General features: G+C 42.8%; 1 protein-coding gene across 6 annotated transcripts in view; it reads right to left on the bottom strand.

Annotated features, from left to right (window-relative positions):
- Positions 1-2819: 2819 nt before the first annotated feature.
- The window catches only part of pbx3b (pre-B-cell leukemia homeobox 3b), a 56250-nt gene continuing 32084 nt past the window's right edge, over positions 2820-26985 (bottom strand). Inside the window, exons 3-10 of one of the 6 annotated variants that reach the window (XM_054610944.1) lie at positions 14146-14390; positions 12932-13122; positions 11757-11892; positions 10933-10962; positions 6809-6974; positions 5524-5636; positions 4587-4676; positions 2820-2975 (exon numbers count right to left, since the gene is read on the bottom strand). In XM_054610944.1, coding sequence (XP_054466919.1) covers positions 2883-2975; positions 4587-4676; positions 5524-5636; positions 6809-6974; positions 10933-10962; positions 11757-11892; positions 12932-13122; positions 14146-14390 — 1064 coding nt within the window. In that variant the 3' untranslated portion in view covers positions 2820-2882. Of the gene's footprint in view, positions 2976-4586; positions 4677-5523; positions 5637-6125; positions 6204-6808; positions 6975-10932; positions 10963-11756; positions 11893-12931; positions 13123-14145; positions 14391-26985 lie in introns of those variants that run through there. The other 5 variants (XM_054610945.1, XM_054610946.1, XM_054610947.1 and 2 more) reach the window with 5 other exon arrangements.

The following is a 26985-nucleotide window of genomic DNA, read 5'->3' as shown; positions in this document are numbered from 1 at the left end:
AGAATGAGCAAATAGATTGTAATTCAAATTGCAGGGTACAGCAGTACTGGACTTCAAACTGCAAATGCTTTCATAATTTCTGTGAAAGGGAGTATGCATGCACATGCACACTTCATTCTATTTGAAGAAAATAGCCTTAAACAGCATTAAAATAGAGCGGACTAGCTTGGACAAATGCACTAAATGTTAAATAAAACAATGGGGAAATGTTGCCAAAATCTCCCTCTAGCAGAACTCAATATTTTGTATTAATCATAACAAAAATAGTGGTATGCAAAGTAGTTTAAAGTTTCCTTTTTGATTTATCTCAAATGGACAAGCCTTTTAATTTGAATTGCTATGAAAAAAATCTCCATGCATTTGGACATGTGTGGCACGGGTGTGTGGTATCAGGATAAAGATATGATTTCCAGAGAAAGGTGTTCGATGAGGTTCTGCACTGGTTGAGTGGACAAATATGCTCTCCTGGGAAACCGTCTGTGCTTTGCGCTTGAATTAAACTCATGCTATGCTGTAACATCTCTTTTTTCTCTCTTTCCTGTCTATCTACACTGATGTTGGAATCAAAACAAACAGTACACGTGCACAAAAACACACACACACACACACACACACAGAGAAGTTTCACATTAGCTGCCCATTGTGAGTGGTGGTTTTCTCTATTTGCAGCAGTGTACAAACACACTGTGTGATTCGGTGGTTTTTAAACTCAGAAATCCATGACTGAGAGACACAAACACTGGACTCGAGACCATGGAGGAAGACAGGAATGAAGGAACTCTGCTGAGAAAATGAGAATAAATGGATGTCAATCTCCATGTGGAATTGGTAACCAATGATCCATTAAGGCAGCTTTCCACAACAGATAGAAAAAAAAAACCTGAATTAGAAGGGCCTGACATTTCAGTTAATTGCACTAACCATGTCAGCTCCACAGTAGCTGCAAACCAGGTTAAGTCCTAACCTTCTATTCACCATATGAAACAGGAGCAAAGGCCTTGTGCAGGGCTTATAAATGCAGGGATCACTGAGAGCAAATGATGCATCAATTACTTGAAATATTGGAGTGAATTTATATTTGATGAATGAGTAAATAAAGCAAATGTAAATATGCATAATACAATTGCTTAAAAACATGAAAATACATGAAGTTTTATCATTTAAAAGGTGACAGATACAAATAAGAGACAGCATAAGGACAGGCTTAAATGAAAAGGCAGTCTGTGAAGGAGAGGAGTGTGAAGCCTCTCCCACTGACTCAACAAAAGAAAAGCACAACTTGCTGTCATGAAAGCAAAAGGTTTATTCATGTTTGAAATTACACAACTACCACAAGGAAGACTTTTCAGTCCAGGGCGTAGTCTGGTTAGAAAGTAACACTAAACATCTTTAATACATTAGAATCACTGCCACAAATCATTTGTCATGACTTTTTCAGTTTCAGAATCACATACAATAGAAAAGAGAAAAAACAAGTTCTGCACCCTGTTGAACAGAGCTGGAAATGTACAGTTCTGAATACTGAAACCTCTATGCATTACAGTTTTATAGTGATTTTTTTTTTCTCTTTTTTCCTGCATGATTTAGTAACAAGATGAGCAACATTCAAAATGTTTTTTTTTCTTCTTCATTATTTACAACAGTTTTACTGTTTGGTGTTAATTTATCAACAATGTTCATCGCAGCCCCTCGTAAAAGCCACAGACCAACAACGTCTCCCCCCCCCCCCTCCCCCGTCTCGTTTTCATGGTATTAATATTGTTATCATTTTCATTTTTTTATTTTTGTCATTTTAAGGTTGCAGTACAGCAACTGCATTTTATTAAAAGATTAAAATATACATTAGATTACATAGAGGATGTAGAGTTTACAGTGTTACGTGATGTAATCAAAATAACTACAAAAACATGAATTAAGGGCCAAAAGAAACTATGGTGATGATATTGTTTAGAGGTAGTAAGTGAGCACTCTAAGCTACAGAAATGTTGGACATTATTGTTTTTTTGTGTGAATTTGAATGAGGTAATAAAGCTGTGTTTTGATTTGTGGGATGTATAATTACTCTTGAGCTATATTATGTACAACTTTTCCTGTGTTAACGGGCCCTGGTCCTGTGAGCCATGAAGGAATGATATACTGTAAGAGATTAGTTGATAAGCAGTACAAAAAAAAAATGTTTACATATGTACATACTAAACATCAAATTATAAAATATGGAATGGTGTCATGTTATAGTCAAGCAATCAATTACACTTCTTTATGTTCCAGAGTTTGAATAGGCATTTCCTCCTACTAATGTACACGGCTGTAAGGCAAAAATAAATCTTGAAAGTAACTACAAAGCTGCCATTGAGCTGTCAACAGTAGCATTGTTGAGTTGCTGGACAAGATTGCAAAGCACATTACAGTCAAAGAAACAGCTGCTTTAATCTATGTATTGTAAGAACTGAAAGAGAACCCAATTATCAAAATGGGAGTGGTAATTAAAGCAAGAATCAAACAAATGGCTGCGTTTAAAATGTCAAATTAAATGTGCGAGTGTCATCCGGTACTTTAAGTTCATAAGAGCTAATTATCCTGAAAGTTTACTGAGTGTCATGTAAGAGCTGTTTTTCTGTTTGTACATGTGTGTGCTTACCCCTACGACAAACAAATAAGAGCATGGTGATTACACGTGATTCATGGAGACAGAAAGAAAACACTGAACGATCAGGAAACACTGGTGGTTAATAATGGAGGATGTCATTTGTGTGTGGCAAATTTTAAGGTACAGGACAAACCAATCTGTTGTGAAAAGTGTTTTTTTTTTTGTTGTTGAATATCCTCTGCAGTCAGTGAAAAGAGTCCATGCCCAGCTTGAGGCAAGATGCATTAATAGCGGATCAATTCGAGGTATCGGAGTGCACACTTCCGGGTCCTTCTGTCGGAGATATTACAGAAGACGGAGTCGTTGCATTTTGCCAACCCCCATTAGCCTGGGACACAAATGGAAAAGGTTGAGATTACAATCACACTCTCTGCAATATGAGCTTGATGCATTTCTATCCCCCAAAAAATGTAACACAACACAAACTAGATTCCGGTTGCACTAATGTGTCAGCTGATATCAACATGTTTTCCAAACAGCGATGCTGTGTGATAAGTCTTTGCGTTACAGTAGCATCAGCATCTTGGAAACAAATTTGTCTCGTGTCCCGACCAATAGGAGCGGTCCCTGGAATCCGTGTCTAAGCAGATTTCGGCAGCGGCGGACAGCTTGTCGCTACATATTCTCCTGTCAGTCAAGAAGAGGGAGGGCTTGGGCCGGGTGAGGTGGGGGGAGCTGAGTGAAAGTGACAGGGCAGGGCCTCTCCAAGAGAGCCAGTCTTAGCCAGCCTGACTTCTCTTTGCTCCAGGCACGACCTAGCCTTTACTGGATCCTTCTACGTCACCACCAACAAAGCTAAAGGTTAGTCTATGCTAATATATCTATGTGGAACTTTAAGGTTTGTTGTTATGAGATAGGAGCTTTGCCACAATTTGACTTCTTGAAAATATTTGTTTCATTACTCTATTTTGTTCTGATTCTCTCTTGTCTTGTCTGCTCAGCGCAGGCAGTTGCTGTTTTAGCAGGGATCACGCTGAGCTCTGGTGAGCCAGTAGGCACAGGTCTCCACGACGCATGGAAGTGAGAAACCTTGTGAGAAAGTGAAAAACGCTTGATCCTGGTAGGAGCTGACATGTCTAAAGAGCTTATAGCAATAAAGCTTCAGCAAAGCCAACATGACACCAAAAGCACTGAATGCTGGCAACAGCCCCCACCATTTGTTTACATAAAATGTGTTAATTCTTTTTTGCATAAATATATATATTTTTTTTTATTTCAAGTAATGCTGCTGTGAATCTAATACCTTATTTTTGATGTTTGAGTTTAGAATAATATTAGACTGTAAATATGTGTGTCTTTTACCCAACAGGCATAACAATGTAAAGAGAGCAAATACAGAGGTTCTGTTATAGTGCAGAGAGAGAGAGAGAGAGAGAGAGAGAGAGAGAAAGAGCTGTCTGATACTATTTCTCTCTCTTTTCCTTTCTCTTCATTCTCCCTCATCAACGAAATTAATCTTTACTCTGATGGCTTCAGATTGTGAGCTGCTTTACAAAAAAGGAGCCGTATCAAACCTCATCAAGGAAGATGGAATTCATGTCTGGAAAGGGCTGCGGGCGATCACATGTTCGTATTTTATCATGACGGTAAGGCTACGGAAAATTCTGGGTAGAATTTCAAAACAGCTAAATGCAACAGATACCGTGTGGAGAAAAAAAAAGTGCCTTTTTTCATCTCATCTTTGGTTTCAGTCACACAAAGTATTAAAATATGTTAAAGCTGGAGATTGCTCTGTAATGTGTTTTATTAAAGGCAACTTTTATTCATATCAGGTGACAAAGTGACAAGATGCTGTTTCTGCTTCGGGGAAACACATGGAAGGTTTATGTCTCTCTGTATCTGTCCTGTGTATAATGCAGTAAAATGTACCGTACCTCTATTAGATATAATTAAAATATAACTGTGCAAAAGACATGTAACCGTTAAAAGCTTTACTTACAGTTAACCCATGTGGACTATACATTGTGTTCCCCCCGAGAGCATCATTGTATCCTGCCGTCTGACTGATAACATGGCGCAGGGTATCCACCTGAGGGGACAGACAAGGTGGACAAGCTGGTCAAGTCAGTGTCTCGAAGCAGGTCAACGCTAACTGTAAACATGCTCAGTGAAGCGACAGATACTGACTAGTGTGAAATCACAAAGGGTTTCCTGAGACAGCACATTTGTAACGCAGCTAATAGATTTTCTAAAACAACAACAAAGGCACACTGACATTACTAGCATGCTCAAATCTATTACATTATCTGTACTGGCTATGGAAGTATAAACAAATGCGTTTATGACAATCATAAAACAAATACACTATGTTTTAACTTTTATTTTTACTTTAATCATGAATAAACATAGGTGTTTTTTTTTTTTTTTTTACATGTGTGTCAATTGTGCAGCTGCTTTAAACTTACAAAAATGGAAGACATCAACAAAACAACAAACAATAACAAGATGAGACAGGAAGATAGCAATAGAGAATACAGGAAAAAAAGGGGAAAACACAGTACCAAAAACCCAATACCAACCCAAGAGTTCAAGTCAAAGCCAAATGCAAAAATGTTTTACTAAAAGGTGTTTGGAATAGTAACCAGGAAGTTGCTTTGCGGCATGATAGCAGTGGGGTGGGATTATATTTTGGCTGCCAAAATATTCCATCCAAAGCGAAATAGTCAGAAAAACACTCTAGTCAATCCGAGGTTATAGGAGGCCTCGCTGTGGTAATTTGACCTGCCCCTCATATGAGCAGGGTGTTTTTTCATTTTATTTTCTATTTTTGGTTTTAATGTGCTTCAGACTGCACTGTGGATGGCTCAGTACACAGGCAAGACAAGGACAGCTCTCTGCACTGGTAGTCAGGAACTGTCCCCGATTGTTGATCCTACCTGTGACTGTACATTGGCTCCGACTTGTGCCCCTTGGTAAGAATCCCCATTCAGACTCTGCATGCTCAAGAACATGTCCCCAGAGTTTGGGAGGTTAAAAGAACCTGAAGAACCTGGAAAGGGAGGATGTAAGTAGCTGAATACATGAGAAGGCTATAAAGGGAAAGCACAGACGCGCACACGCACAAACAATGCCGACGCGCGCACACACACACACACACACACACACACACACACACCACACCACGCACGCGTCTGCTTACACAGACCCAACTCAAGCAGACAAATACACTGAAGGAAGACTCCCATAAAGCAGGCAACTACGAGGTGAAGGAGAGAAAGGAAGGGAAGCAAAGAAACAAACAGAAGAGGACGAGATGCAGAAGGACTGAAGAGGATCTTTTTTTTCTACAAATGCAGCAGACACAAATGAAATGAAAATCACACGACACAAGGGGAAAAGGGGGGGGGCAGTTCTATATGTGGTTGGTCGCTTAAGCTCCCAATTGTTCCACATCACCTACTTCCAATCTAACGTTGGCAGGGAGGGTATCACACGGTAAATGACAAGGACAATAAGAAGCTTATGAAAAGACCAGTACCAGTAAACATGTTGGTTAAAAGAGTGTTTTTGCTCTCTGCAGAATCCAGCTGAAACTCTTCATCTTTCATCTGGAATCCTGGGTGCAAGAAAAAGGGACCACTTCATAAGCTTACCCCATCCCGACGCAGGTCAACCTAGTCCAAACTCAGCATTACATTACTCATTAAACCAGACTAAACATGCCCTCCTTTTAGGCTTCCTCTGTTTACATGACTGTTACTCAATATGAGCGGCATATAACGCCATTTTTGATATAATACTATTACTCTAGGGTAAATTGCTCCCAGCAATTATGTGTCATTTTACTAAGCACAAAAAAGCACAACCGTTCAGTGGGACTACATACATTGCAAATGACAGGAAGTTGACAGAAAGTCAGGGGAAAACAAATCCCACTGGCATCCTTCTGAATTCTTGTCTTTTTATTTTTTTTTATTTTGCCAAAAATACATGTGTTCTCGGTTCACAAGTCAGGAACGCTCTCTTTATGCATGAGTTTGCTTGGCATCAACTCTCTTATAGACAGGAGACACTGTGATCCCCGAGCTGGGAGCAGAGCCTGTCACTCTTGCCTGTGTGAATGGTGCATGAGAGAGTGAGGCAGGTAGGCAGCGGGTTAAGGGCTGAGATAGAGGGCAGAACCTTTCTTTTTTTTTGTTGTCTATATGCGGGAGTGCCTACCGGAGTTAGGTGTGGTAGGGGAGTTGGCCTGGCTGTTCTGCACTGCAGCGGCTGCAGCGTGTGCTGCATTTACAGCAGTCTTGGCGGCATACAGGTTGGCTTCTTCCTGAAACTTGCCGATATTTTTCTTGTACCGGATCCTTTTGTTGCCAAACCAGTTGGATACCTGTGTGGTAGAGCAGAGGGAGGAGGAGCAGAGGAGTCAGACGTCAAGCAGCCACAGCACCGTGCACTGAGCAGTGTGATTGTTTCAAGATGTCATGTTTGGGTCCATCAAGTACCCAATTCCCAGCCCCTGCAGTAATGTCCGCCGGGTACACAAGCTAATTAAGCCATAATCAGGAACCACTTGTGTCTTCTCATGGATGGGAGCATGACATACTCTCAGTTCTGTCTCCCGACAAAACTAAAACACAAGGGGGCTCCGCCAGACACTTAAGTGAATGTATTATATATATATAGCAATCCTCTCATATCAGGGCTAACATGATACAAATCCTTACATTTTGGTCCGTTAAATATACAAATGTTCATATTTTACACTGTAAAGAATGAGTTTAGGTGATTGACACCTTATGCAAATACAATAACAATTAGTCAATTTCAGGGATTCAATATTATAGGGCAAAGTGATATAAGGCAGCGTGACAAATTTCACATTAACAGGGAAAGGAAAATGTATATCTGTGTTAAATTAGATTAAGATTAAAGCATATACACCACTTTATTATCTATAAACAATCTGCTTTAATCAATGGCTGCTGGGTAGCTGTACATAAGTGCTTTCATTTTTTAAATAACAAAACATTAAAACAGCAATGAAACACTTGTGTGTGTGAGTGAGTGAGTGAGTGAGTGAGTGAGTGAGTGAGTGAGTGAGTGTGTGTGTGTGTGTGTGTGTGTGTGTGTGTGTGTGTGCATGCTCAGTGATCCGATGAAGCAACTTTTGATTGTAATTATCAAAAACAAGGGTTAGAAGGTGAAGCCCTGCAGACATGTGAGGCAGTAAACAAGGAAAACCTTAACAGTCAGTGTTAATTGATGTGTTAAAAAAGAGAGAATATTTGAAGCTAAATGTAACTCTGAAGGCACGAGGGAATATTGACTTCAAATGAATGTCTTAAAGTTGGTATATTCAGATTTAGAGCTTTCGAAAATGCTTATTTTGTTGAATCAATCGGACGCTTAAAAAGTTGTACGAGGGGTGAACCTTATGTGTGAATGCTGGCTCTGCAATAACAGTGGAATAATAATGACATGATGCTTGTTTTTAATGCTTCTATAAATTAGAGTGTCTTGTCGCTGGGCTGCTGCCCCCCTTCCAGGCCCTGCAGCCCACGGCTGGACCAGCCAAAGAGCAGCTGCCCCTAATGACGCTTTATTTAATTTCCACCCATGTGCTTAAATTTTAATATCCCCAGCAGCCCGCCAATGCTGTGGTGTAAAAAACCGACTGGATTTGCAGGACATCAGATCATTTCCATCCTGCACGTCTCTGTGCTCTAAATCTTTAATATCTAGGCAATTAAAATTAATGACCATTCAGGCGAGGCCCACTGTTGGCAGGGTTTCCTTGACATCAATTGTTTGATGGGTTTACCTAGAGGTTAAACTAACAAGCAAGGTTTAATTGGAAGCAATGAAAGCCCTGGCCATCATCCTTTTTACTTAACCTGCTTATAGTGGATTGTAGAGCCAAAGACGATGCAATATTCTCCCTCTTTTGGACAGCTCATAAAGTGCCTACAAACCCCTCGAAATCATAAAAAAAATGTTTTCTAAAGCTCATCAGTCTGTTTAATTTAACAAAATGTTCTTGCAAACAGTGTATTAAACAGAACTACATATATTAAAATGTCAGATGGGGTGTTTGCACATGAAGACATATTTGTATCATTAAGTCTTAAAGTTAAAAGTGGTCGATACTAGTTTACTTTTTTACCAAACATGGCAGTGATACATACTAATACCACAGATTTATATTAAAATGTGATTATGCATAAATTAGGTACAGTTGAAAAATAAACTTTAATCTGCTCTTGTCCCTTATGATGAAGTGTGTTATGACTGTGTTCTGCCACTATATGGTGTTACAAGCCCGGGACTCCAAACCCTCTGGACGTTACACCACCCTTCTCAGCTCTAGCACATTTCTCTCCTGCCCACTGAACTCTGGCTTCAGTGATTCCCAGGTTCAGCTAAATATTGAACAAATGTACGGCACTGTAAGGTGTGGAGCACAACCCAATCTACAGAACTAATTCCCTTTTATCTTGTGGCAGGCCATGCATTCAATTGACTCCTATGTGTGGTGAGAGCCAGGTTGTGAGATTGAATTACCTGACATCAGCAGCCTCAAAGGCAGCGATTGTATAATGACCACGCGGGCTCCTTGCAAGAACACGATACCGCTGCCTTCATTGCTGCCCACTAGAGAGGCCGTGGAGCTGTGGTTAATAATTCAAACTATTTCACCCTATTTCAGGTCAATACTCCTCGTAAGTCAATGTAATGCAACGCACAATCCGTCTGTGATCTCAATATATCTGAGATTACAATGCCTGAAGCTTTAAATACAAATACAAAGGTGGTCTCACTTGCTGTGATACCATCAATTATAGATGCCACATTAATAATGAATAAGAGCTCAAGTCTTAGCTTCTCTAAATTCACTATGATCTGAAATATTGAAAAGCGTCACTCAGAAGAAAAATGTAAGTAATGTAAATGAGTCTCTGCAGAGGAATCTGCCTAAAATGTTGAACCATTTCCGCACATTATCTCAGATATGACCTCCGTATACCCTGACACAAACCACAGGCATCCAATCCCGTGGCTTCATTCAGGAGCCCAGCTCAGCGCATGCAGAGTGACAGAGGGAATAAGACGGCATCCTGTCTTTAAAGAGCCACTTGGGTAATCGTAGCAATAATCATTGTACTTTCAGGGTTCAATATTAAACAAATCATTATTTTTTGACATTGAAATTTTTTTTAGAAAAGATTTTAGAAGATAATCATTGTAGCATTTAGACATAACTAAAACACTGGATGTGAGCTGCAGGGATCTCCTGAGGTAAAGAGGCTTTGCTCTGAGGGAAGACGACTGTGCATCACTCGCATTTGAAATGATCCCTGCTGAAATGATGCAGGGTGTTTCGTCAGCGACGATCTATCAAGCAGAGCAGCAGACTGGTATTGGCATTCCATTCACGACGGATGGTTTTTACTTAATGAACTGCTTGTGCAATCAACAAAGCCCGCAAAAAGTATTTTGTGGGTGTTTGAAAAATGACTGATCCCGAGCCCTCAGAGTGGTCCCAGCGAGAGGTTTGCGGCTCTGAAAGGCCGGGGCACGGTGAGGGATAACACACTTACGGCGCACTCGGCTTCATGGCGAGCCTCCGACTTTGTTACTCACTTAAAATGAGCCAAAGCACTAAGAATAAGTCAATAAGAATGTCTGCCGTGGCCTCCGCCGGTCGAGGAGTACGCCACTAATGGGGCCTGAGATGAGTTCAAGTGAATTTTTAAAAGCCCTCTAATTTCTGCATACACTGATTTGTTCTCATGGGAACTGGAACGGTGGCCTGTTTTTGCGAGGCACTTGGAAAAAAAACAGAGTGGAGCTCCATTTGTGTGGGTCGGTGGTCATTTCTTTAACCGCTATAAAGCACACAGCGATCACGGGGTGAATGGGGGGGGGCTGGATTATCTCAGTTTGAAAGATTCAAAAGACCACACAATAAGTCCACGCTCTACAACAAACAAACAAAAAAAAAGAAATGTGGTAAACAATAGCCATAAAAGTAAAGTTTTATGTGACACATTTGTACACACATAATATGGTGAGAACATGGGTGTAGCTTAAAAAATATGAATCAATCAAAAGTAGTTTGTGTTTCTTGTGTGACTTGAAGGTGGGATGCAAATGCTGCTCATCCGCTCTTTTAAAAAAATGTAAATTCAAACTTGAAATACTGTTATTCATGATAACATTAGCATTGATCCAGTAGTGTGAGGGAGGGAGGATCTGTGCAGTGGAAAAACTGTGAGGCTATTACATACATAAACAAAAGAGTTACAAAAAATGAAAACAGTGGATCAGGAGAAGTTATGACATACCTGTGATACTGTGATGGTGCTTCCCACCCCCTGAAGGCAAAAAAGAATGGGCTTTTACAGTATCTGACTCTTCATGACTACACTCAATATACCCCTCAACACCCCCTCCCCACACAGAAAAAAACACGGCAGATTATTGTATAGATTCATTTTTCTGTGATATAGTGTCTCATGAGGACAACCATAGAACAATAGAGTATCAAAAAAAATCTAGATAGTAGTCACAATCATAGCACAGGATAATATTACTGTGGATGTGGGGGTAAGGTGTGAGAGATATTGCCTTCAGGTTTACCCAACAAGGAGGCTCTACTATAGATAAAGTGGGGAAGTCTAAAATATTACAGTGAATTAGCAGAATCCTGCAAGGTCACTTGAACAGCAAACATACAAATAAATAGCCAGTATCATCTGGTGTTTTGAAGCACCAGACTTTAACTGCTTTTCTTAACGTAATGGATGATGCCATTTTTTTCTTCCCAGCTTACGACCCGAGTGACTGACCGGGCAACAGAGAGAGCACACATGGTGGATGGGAATGAGAGGGGGAAAATGGCAGGGGACCCAGCGTTGGGGGGGGCGACTAAGGAAGGACAGCATAGTGCTTTGATTGAGGCCAAGATGATATAGGCCTTCCCTCCCTGTGGCCCTGCTCTGACTGACTGGGACCAGCCTTGACTGAAGCATCATTAGGAAGCCACAATGTCAAGGTTAGCTAAGGACATTGTATCTTGGTGGTGTGACCTACGGTAACTATCCCTCTAGACTTTAGCCTTATCCCACCCTGATTACCCACCGGCTACTGTGAGATGAGCGCTACCCACCTGGGAAACTGTGATGCTGCACTTCTTCGCCAGCTCCTCTTTAGCCTCCTCGCTCGGATACGGGTTGCTAAGGTGCGAGTAGAAGTATTCGTTCAAAATTTCCGTTGCCTGCTTGCTGAAGTTTCTCCTTTTCCGCCTGAGTGGGGAGCAGAACGAGAGAAAAAGGCCGAGCGCGCCTATTAGCAGGACCAGCATTAACTCATCCATTTGGATTGCACAAATTGCACAATCAATCTCACACATAAACAGTGAAAATAATGAGGAATGGGGCTCAGAGGGCCATCAGGAGCAGAATATTGTGTCCTGCTCCAAGAGTCTCGTCAACACACAGAAGAACAGACTCCGACCAATAAACTGACATGCCCGTACACACACACACACACACAAAACACACACACACACACAAACAAACACACGCAAAAACACATACAGTGTTTAATTTGGTCTGTTGGTCTCCAATCTCCAGTCCAAGCGTGTAATGTGGAGAGTTTAGTGCAGCGGATGGGTGGGCTTTGTGATGGAGCGCAAAGCCCAGTCGGAGTGCATCTCGGTACATTATAGAAATCATGGCATGCACAGTTGAGCATTGTTCCTGAAGTGCCACAGCCCCAGGGATCTCCAGCAGAAACAAGCAAACTCTAACTAGATCTGGGTCCCCTTCCCTCCCAAGGGCACTACTTATCATGTTGTTGAGCATTTGATTATTTTGCCTTGTTTACTGCGCTTCGCCAAGGCAGTGGGCAAGCAAATGTGCTTCCACTTGGCTTGTTTGGCTACAAACTTGTGCCGCTCTCCGCAGAGCGCCCACACTGTTAGTGATTAGAGAAAATCCACAACACCTGCTGATGACCTCCCCTCCATCCATTACACATGACTCGGCCCCCATTTCATTTAATTCTTAACTGTTCTCAGGTGTGGGGCCATGATTGTCTTGAAAATGGATACTGCATGGAACATGTACATAATTAAAATCATGCATCTCTGCAGTGCTCATACTGTGTGCTGTGCCAGAAAAGTGAGAGGGAAAACAAACTTCCGACCTGCACACTGACCTTGGCAACTAAATGTGCTTATATGGGTCATACGGAAGAAATAAAAGTTTCTAGATACCAAATACACACACATACACATACACATCTAACTATACATACACACATATTTCATGATCCACTGACCTTGCATCAAGGAATCTGGAGCGCAGGATCATGACAGCCTCACAGGTGCTCTGTTTCAGTTGCATCTGGATGGAGCTGAATTTACGGTGGATGATTCCCACCATGCGCTCAATCTCTTTGGGAGAGATGGGCCGCGTGCGCGACTGTTCCCTCAGCAGGTTCATCACATGGGTAGTGAATTCGTTGCATGCCTGCCAAGTGACAGAGAGACACAAAGTGCAGCCAAGAGTTCTGTAAATGTCCCAAGTCACAGCGGTGAACTGACAAAAGCTCTTTCACGGATATTCTAAAAGTTGTGTACATTTTTCACACATATGTTTTTTTTTACATGCAATCTCTTGTTGTTAAAAGCAACAACAAAATGCACTGTTTATATATCACTTTGATGACATGGAAGGTGCAGTCATCTTTGAATAGAAATGCAGATTTGCAATTTGGCTCGGCCGTAACGCAGAGCGAATTTAAACAGCTTTTCGTTAAACCAGTAGTTCATACATGATTAATTAGAATAACTCATTTACGTAGTGCACACTTTAGCTCATTACTCTGAGCAAAATTCGTTAAGTATTTACATTTAGATAATTAAAACCTGGAAACACCCTTAAGAAAGATGCATTTACTCCAGGCGAAGTGTTGTGTGCCCCCGCGTACCCACCTCCTCTCTCAGAGAGCACGGAGTAAATTAGTCTAATTTACCTCACTGGCTTGCTGAGGCATCACTATTACACCTTCTATTTTTGCCCATAATGCCTGTGTTTAATGGCAGGCTCAAAGTGCTAGGTGAAGGAGCTGATCATACTTTCATTTAACACAGATGACTAAGGCTCTCCTTTGGATCTCTATAATCAGCTACAAAACAGTGAATGAAACTGCTATTTTTTTCCACAAACCGCTATCACATTCTCCACATCAAGCATATTCCCCTGCAATTTTCTCGGTAATACAGGGAATAAACTCTTCTGGATGTTCTGGATGGATGTGAAGTGTGAACTCAATAGGTCTATTTGAATGCCAACTGAAGTATTAAATAGCTGGTGGGAGTCACAAGGTTATTTAAACCTTTTTAATGGTGAAAAAAACCAAAAAAACATACATGTTATGATCATTTTCTTGGAGCTAGAACAGAGTTATGTGGTATTTCAAGCAATAAAAAAAAAAGAATCCTGGAGCTGTTCTTTGGCTGTTTTAACTTTAGTCTCTCAAAGTCTCCTAACCTGTTCGTATTTCTCCAGCTCCGTGTGGTAGATCTGTCTGATCTGGGTGAGTTTGGCTCTGTAGTCGGAATGTTCAATGGAGTTGTCTGCCGCCGCCCCTCCGGAGGCCGCGGCTGCAGCTGCGGCGGCAGCCGATCCGCCGCCTTTCTCCGGTCCTGCCACACCCTCTGCCAGCAGCATGTTGTCCAAACGCATGAGCTGGGGGTCTGGGGGGTCCTCCTCCTGGGCACCACGGATGCTGAGACCTGTAGCAACACACAAAACAGGATCACACGGTCAACTAATGTCATCCAGGGACAGTAGAACTAGAACAATGAGAGATAAAACTGATAGAATAGACCCCTAGACTGAATTGTTAAGAGCAATTAAAAGCATTATGTCTGCGTAGTCTGCTTTAGTATAGTGAGATGTTTCCCCTGCAGGTATGAACTGGGTGCCTCCTGTGTCTGTGCTGTGTTCCTGTCGCCCATGTCTGTGTCTATTCTCTTTTATTTACACACTGCGCTGCACACTGTGTGTACGTGAAGGCTGACATGACAGCAACATCCATAAACTGACAAATGCTCAATGGTGAAGTGGCACTTCTACTCTGCGAAAGGATGCTAAACAGAAAACTATACCTCTAGTGAGTGTCTCTGTCTTTGACACAGTGAATGCTGGGAACTCCAAGAAGTAACCTCATTTCTATTTGCTTATAAGGTTTGAATCTTTCAAAATATTGAATCTGCAATATTCTGAGAAGTAATAAAAATGTGCTGGTGAAGTAAAAATCTACATACGGCAAAATGAGTGTGGAGCCATTTTTATGTAAAGTGCTCATTCATGGATTCTGTTTTTCGCTCTCAGACCCTGCTGTGTTTTTTCCTCTGGTTTTCTGTCTTTGCCGGTCTGTCAGCAAGTCGTAATCACCCAGCAGATAGCATACATGCTCACCTTGATGCATTTGCAATGTACCCACAATGCCAGGCTTTACGGAGAATAAACAAACAAAAAAACACTGCGGGTCAGAATTACAACAAAAACAAGCTCGAGCAATCCGCTCTAATAAGTGGATACAAATGTGGCTCAATGGGCAGTAAATACTGAGTGGCTACTCGAACGTTATGATTACCAGAGTTGTTTCAATTCAATAATCCCTCCCGCAATTCAAGGATTTTCAACAGCTCATTACAGCTTCATTAAGATATGGCCAGCAACTGGATTCTAAATAAGAAGATTAGTGGCTCTATTGTGTCAGCCAGTAGGCATGCAATCAGAGGAGCCCTTTTACCACACTCTGACCGACTGACCCTGCACGCCAGCCACTGGAGAAAATACCAGTGAAAAAAAAAACCTTTCTTCTTTCTATCTTTTCTTATAAACACACTCCTGAATAAAAACAAATTAGGAAACGCATCATATTTTAGCCTCTCCTCCCTGGTGTTTTCATCCCTGCGTGTGTTTTGTTCGACTACAGTGCCACTGAAAAACAAATTTGCCTCTATTTATGGATCGGCTGGCTTTGAGTCCTCTCTGTGTAATGGTGTGAGAGGAGTGGATGAATGTGGCTATTTGTGTTGGAGACATTGAGATGCTGGACAAGGGCTCCATCAGGGCTTGCAGAGCCAAGCCATCCATGTGGACAATATGCCGCTGCTCCGCTAACCCTCATCCACATCGCACACCGCATCTGCGCAACTCCACCCAAAGCTCTCGTTCTGGACGGGCTCGACCGTTTCTATTCCAGTTTGTGCGGCATGAGAACAAAATGGCACATGATTCAAATGTTGACTGACCAGGTGCCTGGCTTCATATCTCAACATGCTCTAATAGCTGGTGGTTTGTCTGCCACTACAGTTCATATTTTCCTAATTCAGTATTTACTCCCACTCTCTGATTCAACTGAAGCTCAGCGTGCTGCACTTTCCTTTGTGCTGCGGGAGGTGGTAAGTAGGTAGGCATGTTTTTCATGTCAGGTATATTAAATATAACTCTGGGACACAGCGTACATTTCCACACAAAACCCAGTTGTCACTTTCACTCCACTCACTCTATATCCGAGGGGAAATGCAGCTGAGGGAATTTACAGGGCTTTTCAGCTAAATGGGCATAAATCACTGGTTTCATTCAAACTAAATAATCACAGGCCATAAAGAGCTACTAGTCTCTTACCATATATTACCTCAAAGTTCCAGTGCGCAATGATATGGCCATTCACAGCAAAGGAAAATAGAGCGAGACATTAGAAAGTGACATGTAATCCTGTTAGTCCACTGACATGCGGAGTGGCCGTGACATTTTTATCATACATGTCCATTTCTATTTGGGAAATCAGCGGGATAAAAATGATTACTGCGCTGCCCCGAGAAGCAGACGGCCCCTGCAGGAGTCCACCAGGGTGTATTTGTGCCACAGCAGCTACAGCTGGCCATTCATAAAGCACATGTTGGGAGGGATGATGCGTCTGTCTTAAGTACTAAAAATGTGAAAAATAAGAAAACGTAGCCTCGAGAAAAAAAAAAAAAGATTTAAAAAACAGGTACAATGTATCTCTGTCTCGCCGTGCACCTTTGTTGAATGAGTTTAAGATTTTGGATTCACTGTCTAAGCTTGGCATCATCACACGACTTCCACAAAATAGGCTCAAGCAAGATAATATCTTTAATTTGCTGTGTGGTTGACAAATCTGTATAGTAACTTGCAAAGCCACAGTCGCATCCTGCAATGCTTCTTGCCTGCTCAAATCTTTATCCTTTTTTTTTCTTGTCTGATGATATGGGTATTAAAACAAGTTTGGGCACCAGAGTTTAGCTCTAATCCACCTCCACAGCCAAAGTGGGATTAATCTTGGTGCAAAGAGAAAGTGCAGGAGTCGTGTCACCTTGGTAAAGCCTGCGAGCAATTGGAACTTAAGAATGAAAAATCTATATACGGTCTGGTTATTTCGCACAACTCTGATGATGCCGGCTCACTTAATTACCAGAACGAATTTAATGATGTAAAAGAAAGAAAAAAATAATCTGAAATTGTTATAATAATGTAACATGTCCTTAATCTGTCTCATTTGTCATTCAACAATACAGGTGGAGTAACCGGGGAAAAAGCACTTGCCTATATGATTGTTCCTCATTTCTCCTCTGTGGCTGAGACAAAAGCAGACACTGTGATTAATCCATCCCTATCAGTCAGGGGTGGTTCTTCTTTTCATTTTTTACAGGTTTCACCATCCGTATCAGATCCGCGGAAGTAACAAATTTGACAGATAAAGACAATGCAGCCCTTTCACATATACTCTCCCCTGTTCTCTGTTTATAATCATTTCCGGTTCTGGGCCGTTGTCTCGTACATCATTCCCTGCTTGAAGCCCTGACAGTGATCTGAGCACTGCCTCGGGCCGCTCTCCTCTCCTCCCACCTCTTTCCCCCCCTTGTGCCCTCTTTTATTCTGTGGGCTTAGCTGACCTTTGGCCCGCTGCTTGTTTACTCTCATCACTGAAGTGTGAGCAGGAGAGCCATAAAGGCAGAGCCCTGCTGGGTTAATGTGGCCTGCTGAAGAGAGAAGGGGTGGCTCTGGGCTCCTCTGCCTCATTCTGCCGCACTGAATACACTGTCAGATGCCAGACAATACGCTGCAAGAGCTGCGCTTCTTGCAGATAAAGCCAGAGATTTGTCTTTTTTTCATTTTTTTTTTGTTGTTGTTGCTGCAATTTCTCAATGCTTTTCTGAGATGCTAAAATGTTGCTGGTTGCAGAAAATGTGCGTTGCAGTAAAGCGGCCCTGCCTGTGTGTTTAACTGTGTTTGACGATACACACCGGAATGTCTGTTACTTCCACCGCTGTTTCCAAAACATCCTGTTCATTACAAGTAACCCTGACCTCCTGCAGCTCCTCTCCTACCCAGTGGCTCCAGTGAACAGCTCCAGCCACGTATCGACACTCTGTTCGTCTAATTGCATTGATCGGCAAAGGTCTCCCAAAGCTAACTAATCGAAACAGAATTTATTTTCTGTCAATATTTGCAAAGGTCATCTCTCTTAAAGCCGCGGAGTAGACACTGTGAGCAGAGAGGCGGCTCTGAGGAGGAGGAGGAGGAGGAGGAGGAGGAGGACCGTGGCATCTAGCCTGTTACTGAGGCTGGTCCAAGGTGAGCTTTAACTCTGGCTTGGCACTCAGGATCCAAGGCTTCTAATCCACCGTGTTATTAAAACCCGCTGCCAAAGCAACACACTGGAGACTACAGAGGGCTTAGAGTATCCATTTCACAAAGAGGCCAGTGTCACTACAGCCGCGTTCCACGTCTCCTTTGACTTCATATCATCTCCTTTGTCGTGGCGCCTGGATCAGTGACTTTCAGCTCCAGAAACGGGGAGCTGGATCAAATTACCATTGAAAAATCTTTTGTTCTGACAAATGAAACATAAGGATCCTCTTTCATCGACGTTCTTAAAGGCTTTTTTAAGCTTGGCCTACATCCACATGGCACAAAGAATCTGAGAGAATGCCTGCGGGCTCACTCTAGCATGTACAGTAATTAACATGCCATTAACACATTAATACACATTAACTATTCCCAATGTTAATGGCAGAGTAATTACCATACCTGATACCGCACTGTGGGGAAGCCAAAGCGCATTTGCCACTCTGTGTTTCACTTTCTTTGTTGAGTGAGTTGAAAAGAACTAGTTGAAAGGATGGCTCATTCTGCTTTCTTGTGGAAATATACGCGGCATTGCATGTGTCTGCACTGAAGAGCAGCCTGTCAAGCCCCAAAAAGTGCGTTTTGTACATGATGTAGCTGTTCTGATTTCAGTAAAAAAAAAACACCTGAAAGGAAAAAAAGTTCTCATTGAAAATCACTAAGGGTTGGCTGTAGAGGTGAGGCCGAAATACTGGAGGGGACAGAGCGTCTGGTGATTAAATGCAGAGTAAAAGGAGGCAGGGAGCGGGGCCATAACTGGGGAATCCCTGTCTACAATGATGATGTATTTCCTCCCAGTGTGGTGAGTGATAAGCTAATCAGCCGCGCTGACAGTGAAGTGTTGCAGCCCCTCAGTGCTAGGTCAAGACTTCTCCCATCATACACCACCAGCACACACTAAACAGACAGCACATGGAGGTGGTGGTGGTGGTGGGGAGTGGCTCTGGTCAGAAAAGAAGATCTCTGTCAGTTCAGGTAGCCTTTGTCCCTCGATGATGATGAGCCCGCCCCCCCCCACACTCTTCCTCAACTCCCCTCTATAAGAGGAGGCTGTGACAGCGGGGGCGAGGGGCGTGAGGGGGAGGAAGGAGGGGGGGCTTGCCACTCTCGACCCACGACTCCAAGACGTGCAGGGAGAGGGGGCGGGCGAGGGAGGGAGGGGGTGGGAAAAGACATCCCAAACAAACATCTTGAAGACATTTTGCCAAGCACACCAAAATTAATCACTGTCCCATGGTGGCACTGACATTTGTGGGAAGTGACACACAACATGACAGACTAGAGGGAGAGGATGAAAGGAGAGTCAGGGAGGGTGGGGGGTGGGGGTGGGGGGTGGGGGGTGAACAAGAGCCACTGTCACTCGCTGTGATCATGCATGCATCTGTGTGTGTGTGTGTGTGTTGTGTGTTTGTGATGTGTGTTTTTTATATGTGGACGTGCGATTGCCCGCTTTGTTTCCCTGCCCTCTAAGACTCGATGTGGGCAAACGGCCAAGTGGTGTAGTGATGGCTGACCAGGCCTGGCGGTGGCGGCCGCACGCAGCGGTAGGGGAGACTGGCCAAATGAGTGGACAGGACCTCCGCTACAGATCAGCACACTGACTGACCCTACAGGACACATACAGCATGGGGCTCCAGCATAGGGCTCACATGGTTCACATGGTCTGCTAGTCACAGAGTGAGCCGCAATCACCGAGACACTCGTGTGTTTATTCAGAGAGACATCTGAGACGAACATGAAGTAAAATATACTCACTAGGAGAGTCAAAGGATATTTTAATATCTGTGCTGGTTGTCAGAACTTGCACCGTCTGAGACAGTTATTGTGTCTCGTGTTTCAATATTTCATTTTATCCCCCTATATTGTGTTAGCATGTTTTGCTTATTTCTTTTTCTTGAGTTTCATTTTATATTTCATGTACTGATGGTCTTTAGCTGCTAGCCTCAATTTGCTGCAAAGGTAGGCTGATTTGTTATTCAGACCCCAAGCAAATAATGCAAATGTGGCACTGAAAGCCACTTATGAAATACCCAAAGGCAACTAATCACTCCTCCTCTCGTTCCAGCCTTTCTGCAGCCTCCTAATTAGAAGATGGAGATTGCATGAAACCAGGTCACACAGCAGGTCTTGTACACACCGATAACCAGGCAAATACGCAGGCGGAACTTCATCCAGACACCAAGCCAAGCATGCATTATTTTAAAGGCTAGAGGTGAAAAAATAATGCTATTCACGTTATTAATCCCATATATTTCACTGTATGCTCCCAACGAAAGGATTTAGGCTTGGAGCATTTCGTGTATGCGTTCTGTATTTGTGTGTCTGTGTGTGTTTATATGTGTTCATGTGCATACAGTCATGTCTGCATGTGAAGGCTACATGCTCACATAAACAAAGAAACGGCATTGGTAGCATACAGCCAACCATGATCTACTGCCAGAGAGATTATTCTTTGCAGTGGCATTTCTGCAAGAGAGTTGACAGTCCATCATTTAGATTTTGCAGTGTATCCACGAAAAGGCTGCATTGCCTGAAGCAGAAGGAGCTGCTCTTTACTTCAGTGTCTTTTATAGAAGAGAATTCAGCTCCAAATTGTGAAGCCGGGAATCCTTTGCTAGCTGTGCTAGCGTGTTAGGATTCTGCTACGAGGCAACTGAGGTTACGCCGGAATAAGACTGCTCCTGACGTGCTGAGTCTCCGAGCGTCTCTCTCTCGAAAAACACATCCACCTCCAGTGTCTCGGTGCTGCTTCTGCAAGCATCCCCAGCCTGATGTTGCAGGTTACTGCTAGGGCTGCAGAGTGCAGTGCGAAGGAGTGGCTGTGCAGATCAAGACCGGGCCAAACAACAGCTTGTGACAGAAGCAGGCCAAAGAGGATGTTGAGACACGCAGAGACTTAACAGGCAGCCGGCCTGCCATCCACTCTTTTTCAGCTCTCCTTATACTCAACACATCACTTCGGATCCATCGTGTCTCTTTAAAGGAACGTGGCAAAAATAGAGCCTCTTATTACCATAAGGAAGGAGAGAAATAACATGAGGTTTCAAAGCAAATGAATGATTCCTCTGAGAACAATCATCTCCCTCGTTTCATTTGACCAGCTGAATCATTTTACTGTACACATATACGGATGATGCTCCACCTTTTTTCGTGTTAGGTGCGACACCCCGCGAACAATGTAGCAAAAAAAAAAAAAAAAAGGTTATTTTGGTGCTAATTATTCCCAGCGTGTACTTTACACACCATTTAATGAGTTAGACTGGAGGCGTGGCCATCGGCTGTGACTTGCTCGCCCAGTTATCCAAGATGAACCGTGCAATCTCCCTCACGTCACCCCTGTCATGTGTACCAAGTCCCCCTCCGCATCCAATTCCCTGCTAGGGCTTCACTGGAGCAGAGACGAGGCGCCGCTGAAGCAACACAACAGCTCCCGTAGCGTCTCTGCACACCGGCGAGGGAGGAGAGGGAAGAGGGAAGAGGGGAGAGGGGAGAGGGGGTGGGGGGGGGCCTCACTCTCATAATTACAATAATTAACAGTTGCAGATTTAATTGGAAGGGAAGGCATTAACAGGAGGAACATTGTGGCGGCGCGTGCAGAGGGAACCTTTGCTGCAAGAAGCTTTTGTCTTCTCTGTACCTAATGGTGCCTTGGCTGCGGTTGGCGAGTGCTGACACAACACAACGCAACGCAACCGAGCTGAGGGTTCAGACGCTGGTGCTTGTCAGGACTCAGACTGGAGGCAGATAATTAGGTGCCAGGTTAATGAGAGCACAGGCTCTTGATGGCATTTGGTTACTGTATGTGGGCAATTAATGACTTTGTTTTTGTGTTTTTTATTGCCCACTTGAGTGGAAAACATAATACATTATTCACCTCAGGCCTGTGTGTGTGTTGTGTGTGTGTGTGTGTGTGTGTGTGTGTGTGTGTGTGTGTGTGTGTGTGTGTGTGTGTGTGTGTGTGTGTGTGTGTGTGTTTGGGGTTTGATGGAGTAGCAGTGACTCTGGCTAAAGAATCCGTTCCATCCACTGTGGTGCGCCGTTTATTCAAAACAATGCAGTGTACTTTTTGGGAGTTGGCAAAATGAAATCTCATTTCAGTCATGGCTACGGCGCTGTATGACCTTTTCAGAGTGCATTGCTTCATGTCAAGCAAACATCGAAGTTGCAGGTCAGGCGCGGGACAATGTAGCCAAAAAAAACAAACACACCGGAACAAAGAAACCGAACCCTGTGGCCATAAGTGTTCACTTAATTCAGCGTATCACATTTCATAATGTATTTTGCAAAATTCCATACCCCGCTCAGAAAAGCCCTGCTTTCATTCTAGAGGATTTATTGGCAATGAATCCACTGAGAGGTCTTTAGACATCCTCTCCTATAGTCCAACCACTCCACGCCTCCTATTTTGGAGTTAGTTGTGCTCTTGCCTGTGGTGGCCAATTAGAGTGCTATAAGATAAATGGGCACCAACAACTTTGATGTCCATCTTTTTAATAAGCTTTGGTTAAGATGACATCTGTGTGAAAGAGTTCAATATCTTCACAGTGGGAGAGAAAAGAGGTTTATTCTAAAATGAAATATCATCTAAATACTGCTGGAGGTTTAGGCTGGGGAGGGGGTGGGAGTGGGGGGGATCATGGTGTTGGCTGTGACTCCAGTGCTGGCATTCATTATCTTCCTCTGCAGTTGTGAAGATAAGTCAGCGAAAGAGGATTTTTAGAGCCTCCTGAAATCTATGCTTTTTTTTTTACCACAACTTGATCAGCTTCAGCATAAACAAGCATTAAAAAAAAAAGCATTTTTTAATGCAGTATTCAAACATGCCAGTTTTTTTATCCACTTCTAAAATAGTGAAAGCCATTTAATAAGCATGACTGCGAACACTTGCACTACCAAAGATGATTCAATGTTGGGAATATGAATCAGTAATAGAAGAAAAAGTACTGTGTAACAATATCTAAAATGGTGGGGTAATAAAATGGTGCATGAGTGTGTATGAATACAAGAGAGAAAAAGAGAGGTGGAGAGGGAGCATATATATCTAACCAGGCCTGCGGACGTGCTGCTTTATCCGTGTGTGTAACTCAGTCAGGAATAATGTAAATGTCTGGAGAGTCTTAAGACTGAGCAGGCCTGTATAAAAGCACCCTGTTTGAGGCTAGTAAAACAAGTCAATAAATACAGCGGAGAAGCCGGTGCTGTCTGCTGCACTCTCCTGAATGAAAACAGAGGTGAACTGCTTATTTTCAGTCTGGCACCAGAGGTTGACAGCGGCATAATGGGCGCTCATACATTCTGACTATCACTCGTCACAAGCTATATCTGTCAACATTACACTCAAGTGCATTTTTGATGTAAAACAAGCGCTCCCCGGGAGGAGTATTTATGACTCGATGTGGTCAGCGGCTAAATGAACCCGATGCTTCCTGCAGCAGCGACTGACCATTGTGACGTTTATTTTTTATTTTTTATTTAAAGTCTTATCTTACTCACACGATTCATCAGTTCGTCTTTTTTTTTTGTTTGTTTCTCACAGACACACAGAACAAACGCGAAGCCTCCTGCCTGTGCTTCAAATGGGAAGCCGAGGACACAGAGACTCACACAAAATGGAAACACCATTAGGTAAGCAAACACTTTGCTGCGATTACTGCTACCTGATTACAGCGGGGAAGCGCAGCTGTGGTTCTCCTTTTTTCTTCCCATACTGTGTCAACACTTTGGGAAAGCAAATATTTCAGTGACGACCCTGCCCACGCTTTTAATCCATATGGTGCATTCTGTTTGTCACCGCAATTGGTACACTCCCTGGATGGGAGTAGAACTACTCTTATACGAGCAAGTGGCTCACCTGCTTCGCGCTACACAATGAATACACAGAGGTCACACACCGTATCACACCGGGGCCAGCCTCAATCCTTTATTAAATTACCTAGCTATCTTATTTTCCCGTCACCACGCTGATACGAGGGGTTATCTTTTTCATTTATGTAGCGGATTTATAAGGGATTATGCATTAAAGATTAAGGGTGTGTATACCTAACACCTCAGCACAATAAAATGCAATATCTCAGACAGCACATGGCTGATGTGTGTAAGGCAACAAAAAAAAAAAGGAGGTGCTATAAAACAAATCTTCAGCAGCCAGAACCAGACAGGGGTTTATTCTCCTCAGACATTACAAGCTGTGACTATACAGAGTGTTTCAACCCTAAAATACTGTGGTAAGCAATACAAATCCCTCGGACAAAATGAAATGTATTAAACATGTGGATTTCATAAATCTCCCTTTCCTCGGTCTGGGTCAGAGGTATATTCACTGTAGAGCTCAGCAGGCACTTTTCTCCCCCAGCATTGTTACTCGGAGTCGCAAGTGCTCCGAGTGGTTTCAAAATGAATGTCAGCAAAAGCTGCACGTGTATGGCAAACAGCAGATCCTCACAGTAAAACGGTTCAAATCACTTACCCCTGCTACTCTACGAGAGTATTACAGCGGTGTAAGGATTTAAAGGTCTGCTATGGAAATATTACAGCTGGAATAGTGAACTAGGATCTACATTGTAGATGTAAAAAAAATGCTCCAAAGATGAAAAGTTGTGTGTTGTTCTCTACAGTGCAGATAGTGTCAAAAAAAAAAAAGAGGGAGAAAAAGCCATTCGGATCCGAGCACATCACTGTTAAACACCCAACTGGGATGCCTTCAACCTTGAGTAGCGTACCAAAGGTAGAGGCAGCCTGGGGCTATGAGGGGGACTGGCTACCACAACTCCCAGTGCCATGCTGTTCCACAGTGGGGGCCCAACATGGCCAGATTGCCAGAGAGGCCGGCAGAGGTGGTGCTACGGAGTTAGCAGGAGCTGATCATTCATCCGCTGCAATGTTCATTTAAGTTGCTCCATTATCTATTTGTTTTGTTTTCTCCAACGATTCTTCTCTGGTCACCTTGCTGAGGAGAAAGGTCGCCCGCGTTCACCATGCGGGTGTCGGGAGCATCTGTCGGGCGGCTTGTTCACCAGACATTCCGTGCTAATTATTTAGCTAGCGTGATGGATAATCTGTGATCATTAAAGATCAGAGGAGCTAAGAAAAGATTTGGGAGTAATTATCATTGCTCTGTGCTTCCCACTAATAAGTGGAGGGCTTTGGGAAAAAGCAGCAAGTAGTATGGATACACAATTAAATGCTGTCTTTTAAGTACTCTACCAACAGGCTGTGGTTTTTTGATCTGCTTCAAAACTAAAAGCTAGTAAACAAAGTATGAATGATGAATGAATGTTATACATAGCTCCGCCTCATGTGGGGGGGGGGGGCGTGGGAGAAAAGATGAAAAAAGATGGAAGACAAATTAGTGTGTGAAAGGATATTCGTTCCCTCAAGCTCAAGTTAGAAGCTCAAGCAAAACAAATAATGAAGCCTACAACCTATGAGTCACTTCAGTCCCATTGTATAATTCAATCATTCTTGTGACAGCTGACTATTACTTCATCATCCCATAAAGACAGATTAAAAAGTTGTCAAATTAAATATTAAAGAGGGACTGCAGGCAACGGTGAATTTGAAAAGGAATAACACAGATTGGAGATGAAATGAGGCACCTATATGCATATTTTATGCCACGGGGAACGAATGCATATATTTTCCTCTAGGCCACCTACTTTGTAATAAAGAACAGCGAGTGTATAGATGTGGTAATGCAGTACGGCGGAAATGATATGAAAGAGAAATTGGTTTTACATAATGATGTCAAAAGGAATATGGCTCTGCATGGTCATGCAGAATAAAGATAAGATTCTCTTTTCTCCGTGAGTGAATATTTCGTTAATGGTTTCTTCATTTCCTTAAAGAATAAAGAAGTCAGGCTTTGAATGAACCCTGAATGAGGTTTCCATTGAATGAAGTTAACATTTATCTTTCAATAGCAGAAGAGATCTGTTGAAATACCCATGTGTGGAGCAGAATACCGAACGTAAAAAGCTTTGTCATCTGTTGAAATAAAGAGAAAGTGACAAGTGACAGTAATGCTATCACATTTTCAGCTGAAGGAAGGTTTGAAGAGGAGAACAAAGCGCTGAAATGTGACGAGGAGAGGGTTAAATCTCTGCGAAGAACAGAGAGGAAGGTGCATTTCACAAAGTCGGCATCGATTGGAGTAAACAATGACTGATCAATACACACATAAAAGGATCCCTCTAACAAAGACGTACATGTTGATTTCATATATCATATCTCCCAAACAGACACTGCACTGAGACTGTTTACTCAAGCCTGTTGAATTAGCAGCAGTGACCCTTTTTTATTAACACTGTTTTTTTTTTTTTTCTACTTCTATTCAGCACGGATACACCCCTGTGTCCATACACACTTACTCATGCAATAAGCATCATTGTCACAGAGGCTTCCTTTCCAAATGGTTCAGCCTCCACCATCTGCAGGCGTTCCCAGACACACCGCTTTGAGTCTGCCATAATGATGCATGACTAAGTACAGTTAAAGTGTTGCAGTCTGTTGGCAAAAAGCAGTCAAGCACTTTGCTATAGTGTCACTACGGATAAACCATACAGCTGAAGGTTGACGATGGATAAAAGGCAGTGACAGGCCTGGTGATGTGTCTCTGTGTGTGTGTGTGTGTGTGTGTGTGTGTGTGTGTGTGTGTGTGTGTGTGTG

The sequence above is a fragment of the Anoplopoma fimbria genome, chromosome 13 (genome assembly GCF_027596085.1).
Source record: "Anoplopoma fimbria isolate UVic2021 breed Golden Eagle Sablefish chromosome 13, Afim_UVic_2022, whole genome shotgun sequence".
In the NCBI taxonomy this organism is placed as follows: Eukaryota; Metazoa; Chordata; class Actinopteri; order Perciformes; family Anoplopomatidae; genus Anoplopoma; species Anoplopoma fimbria.
The sequence above is the reverse complement of the archived record's forward strand: the minus strand, read 5'-3'. Positions and strand labels throughout refer to the sequence as shown.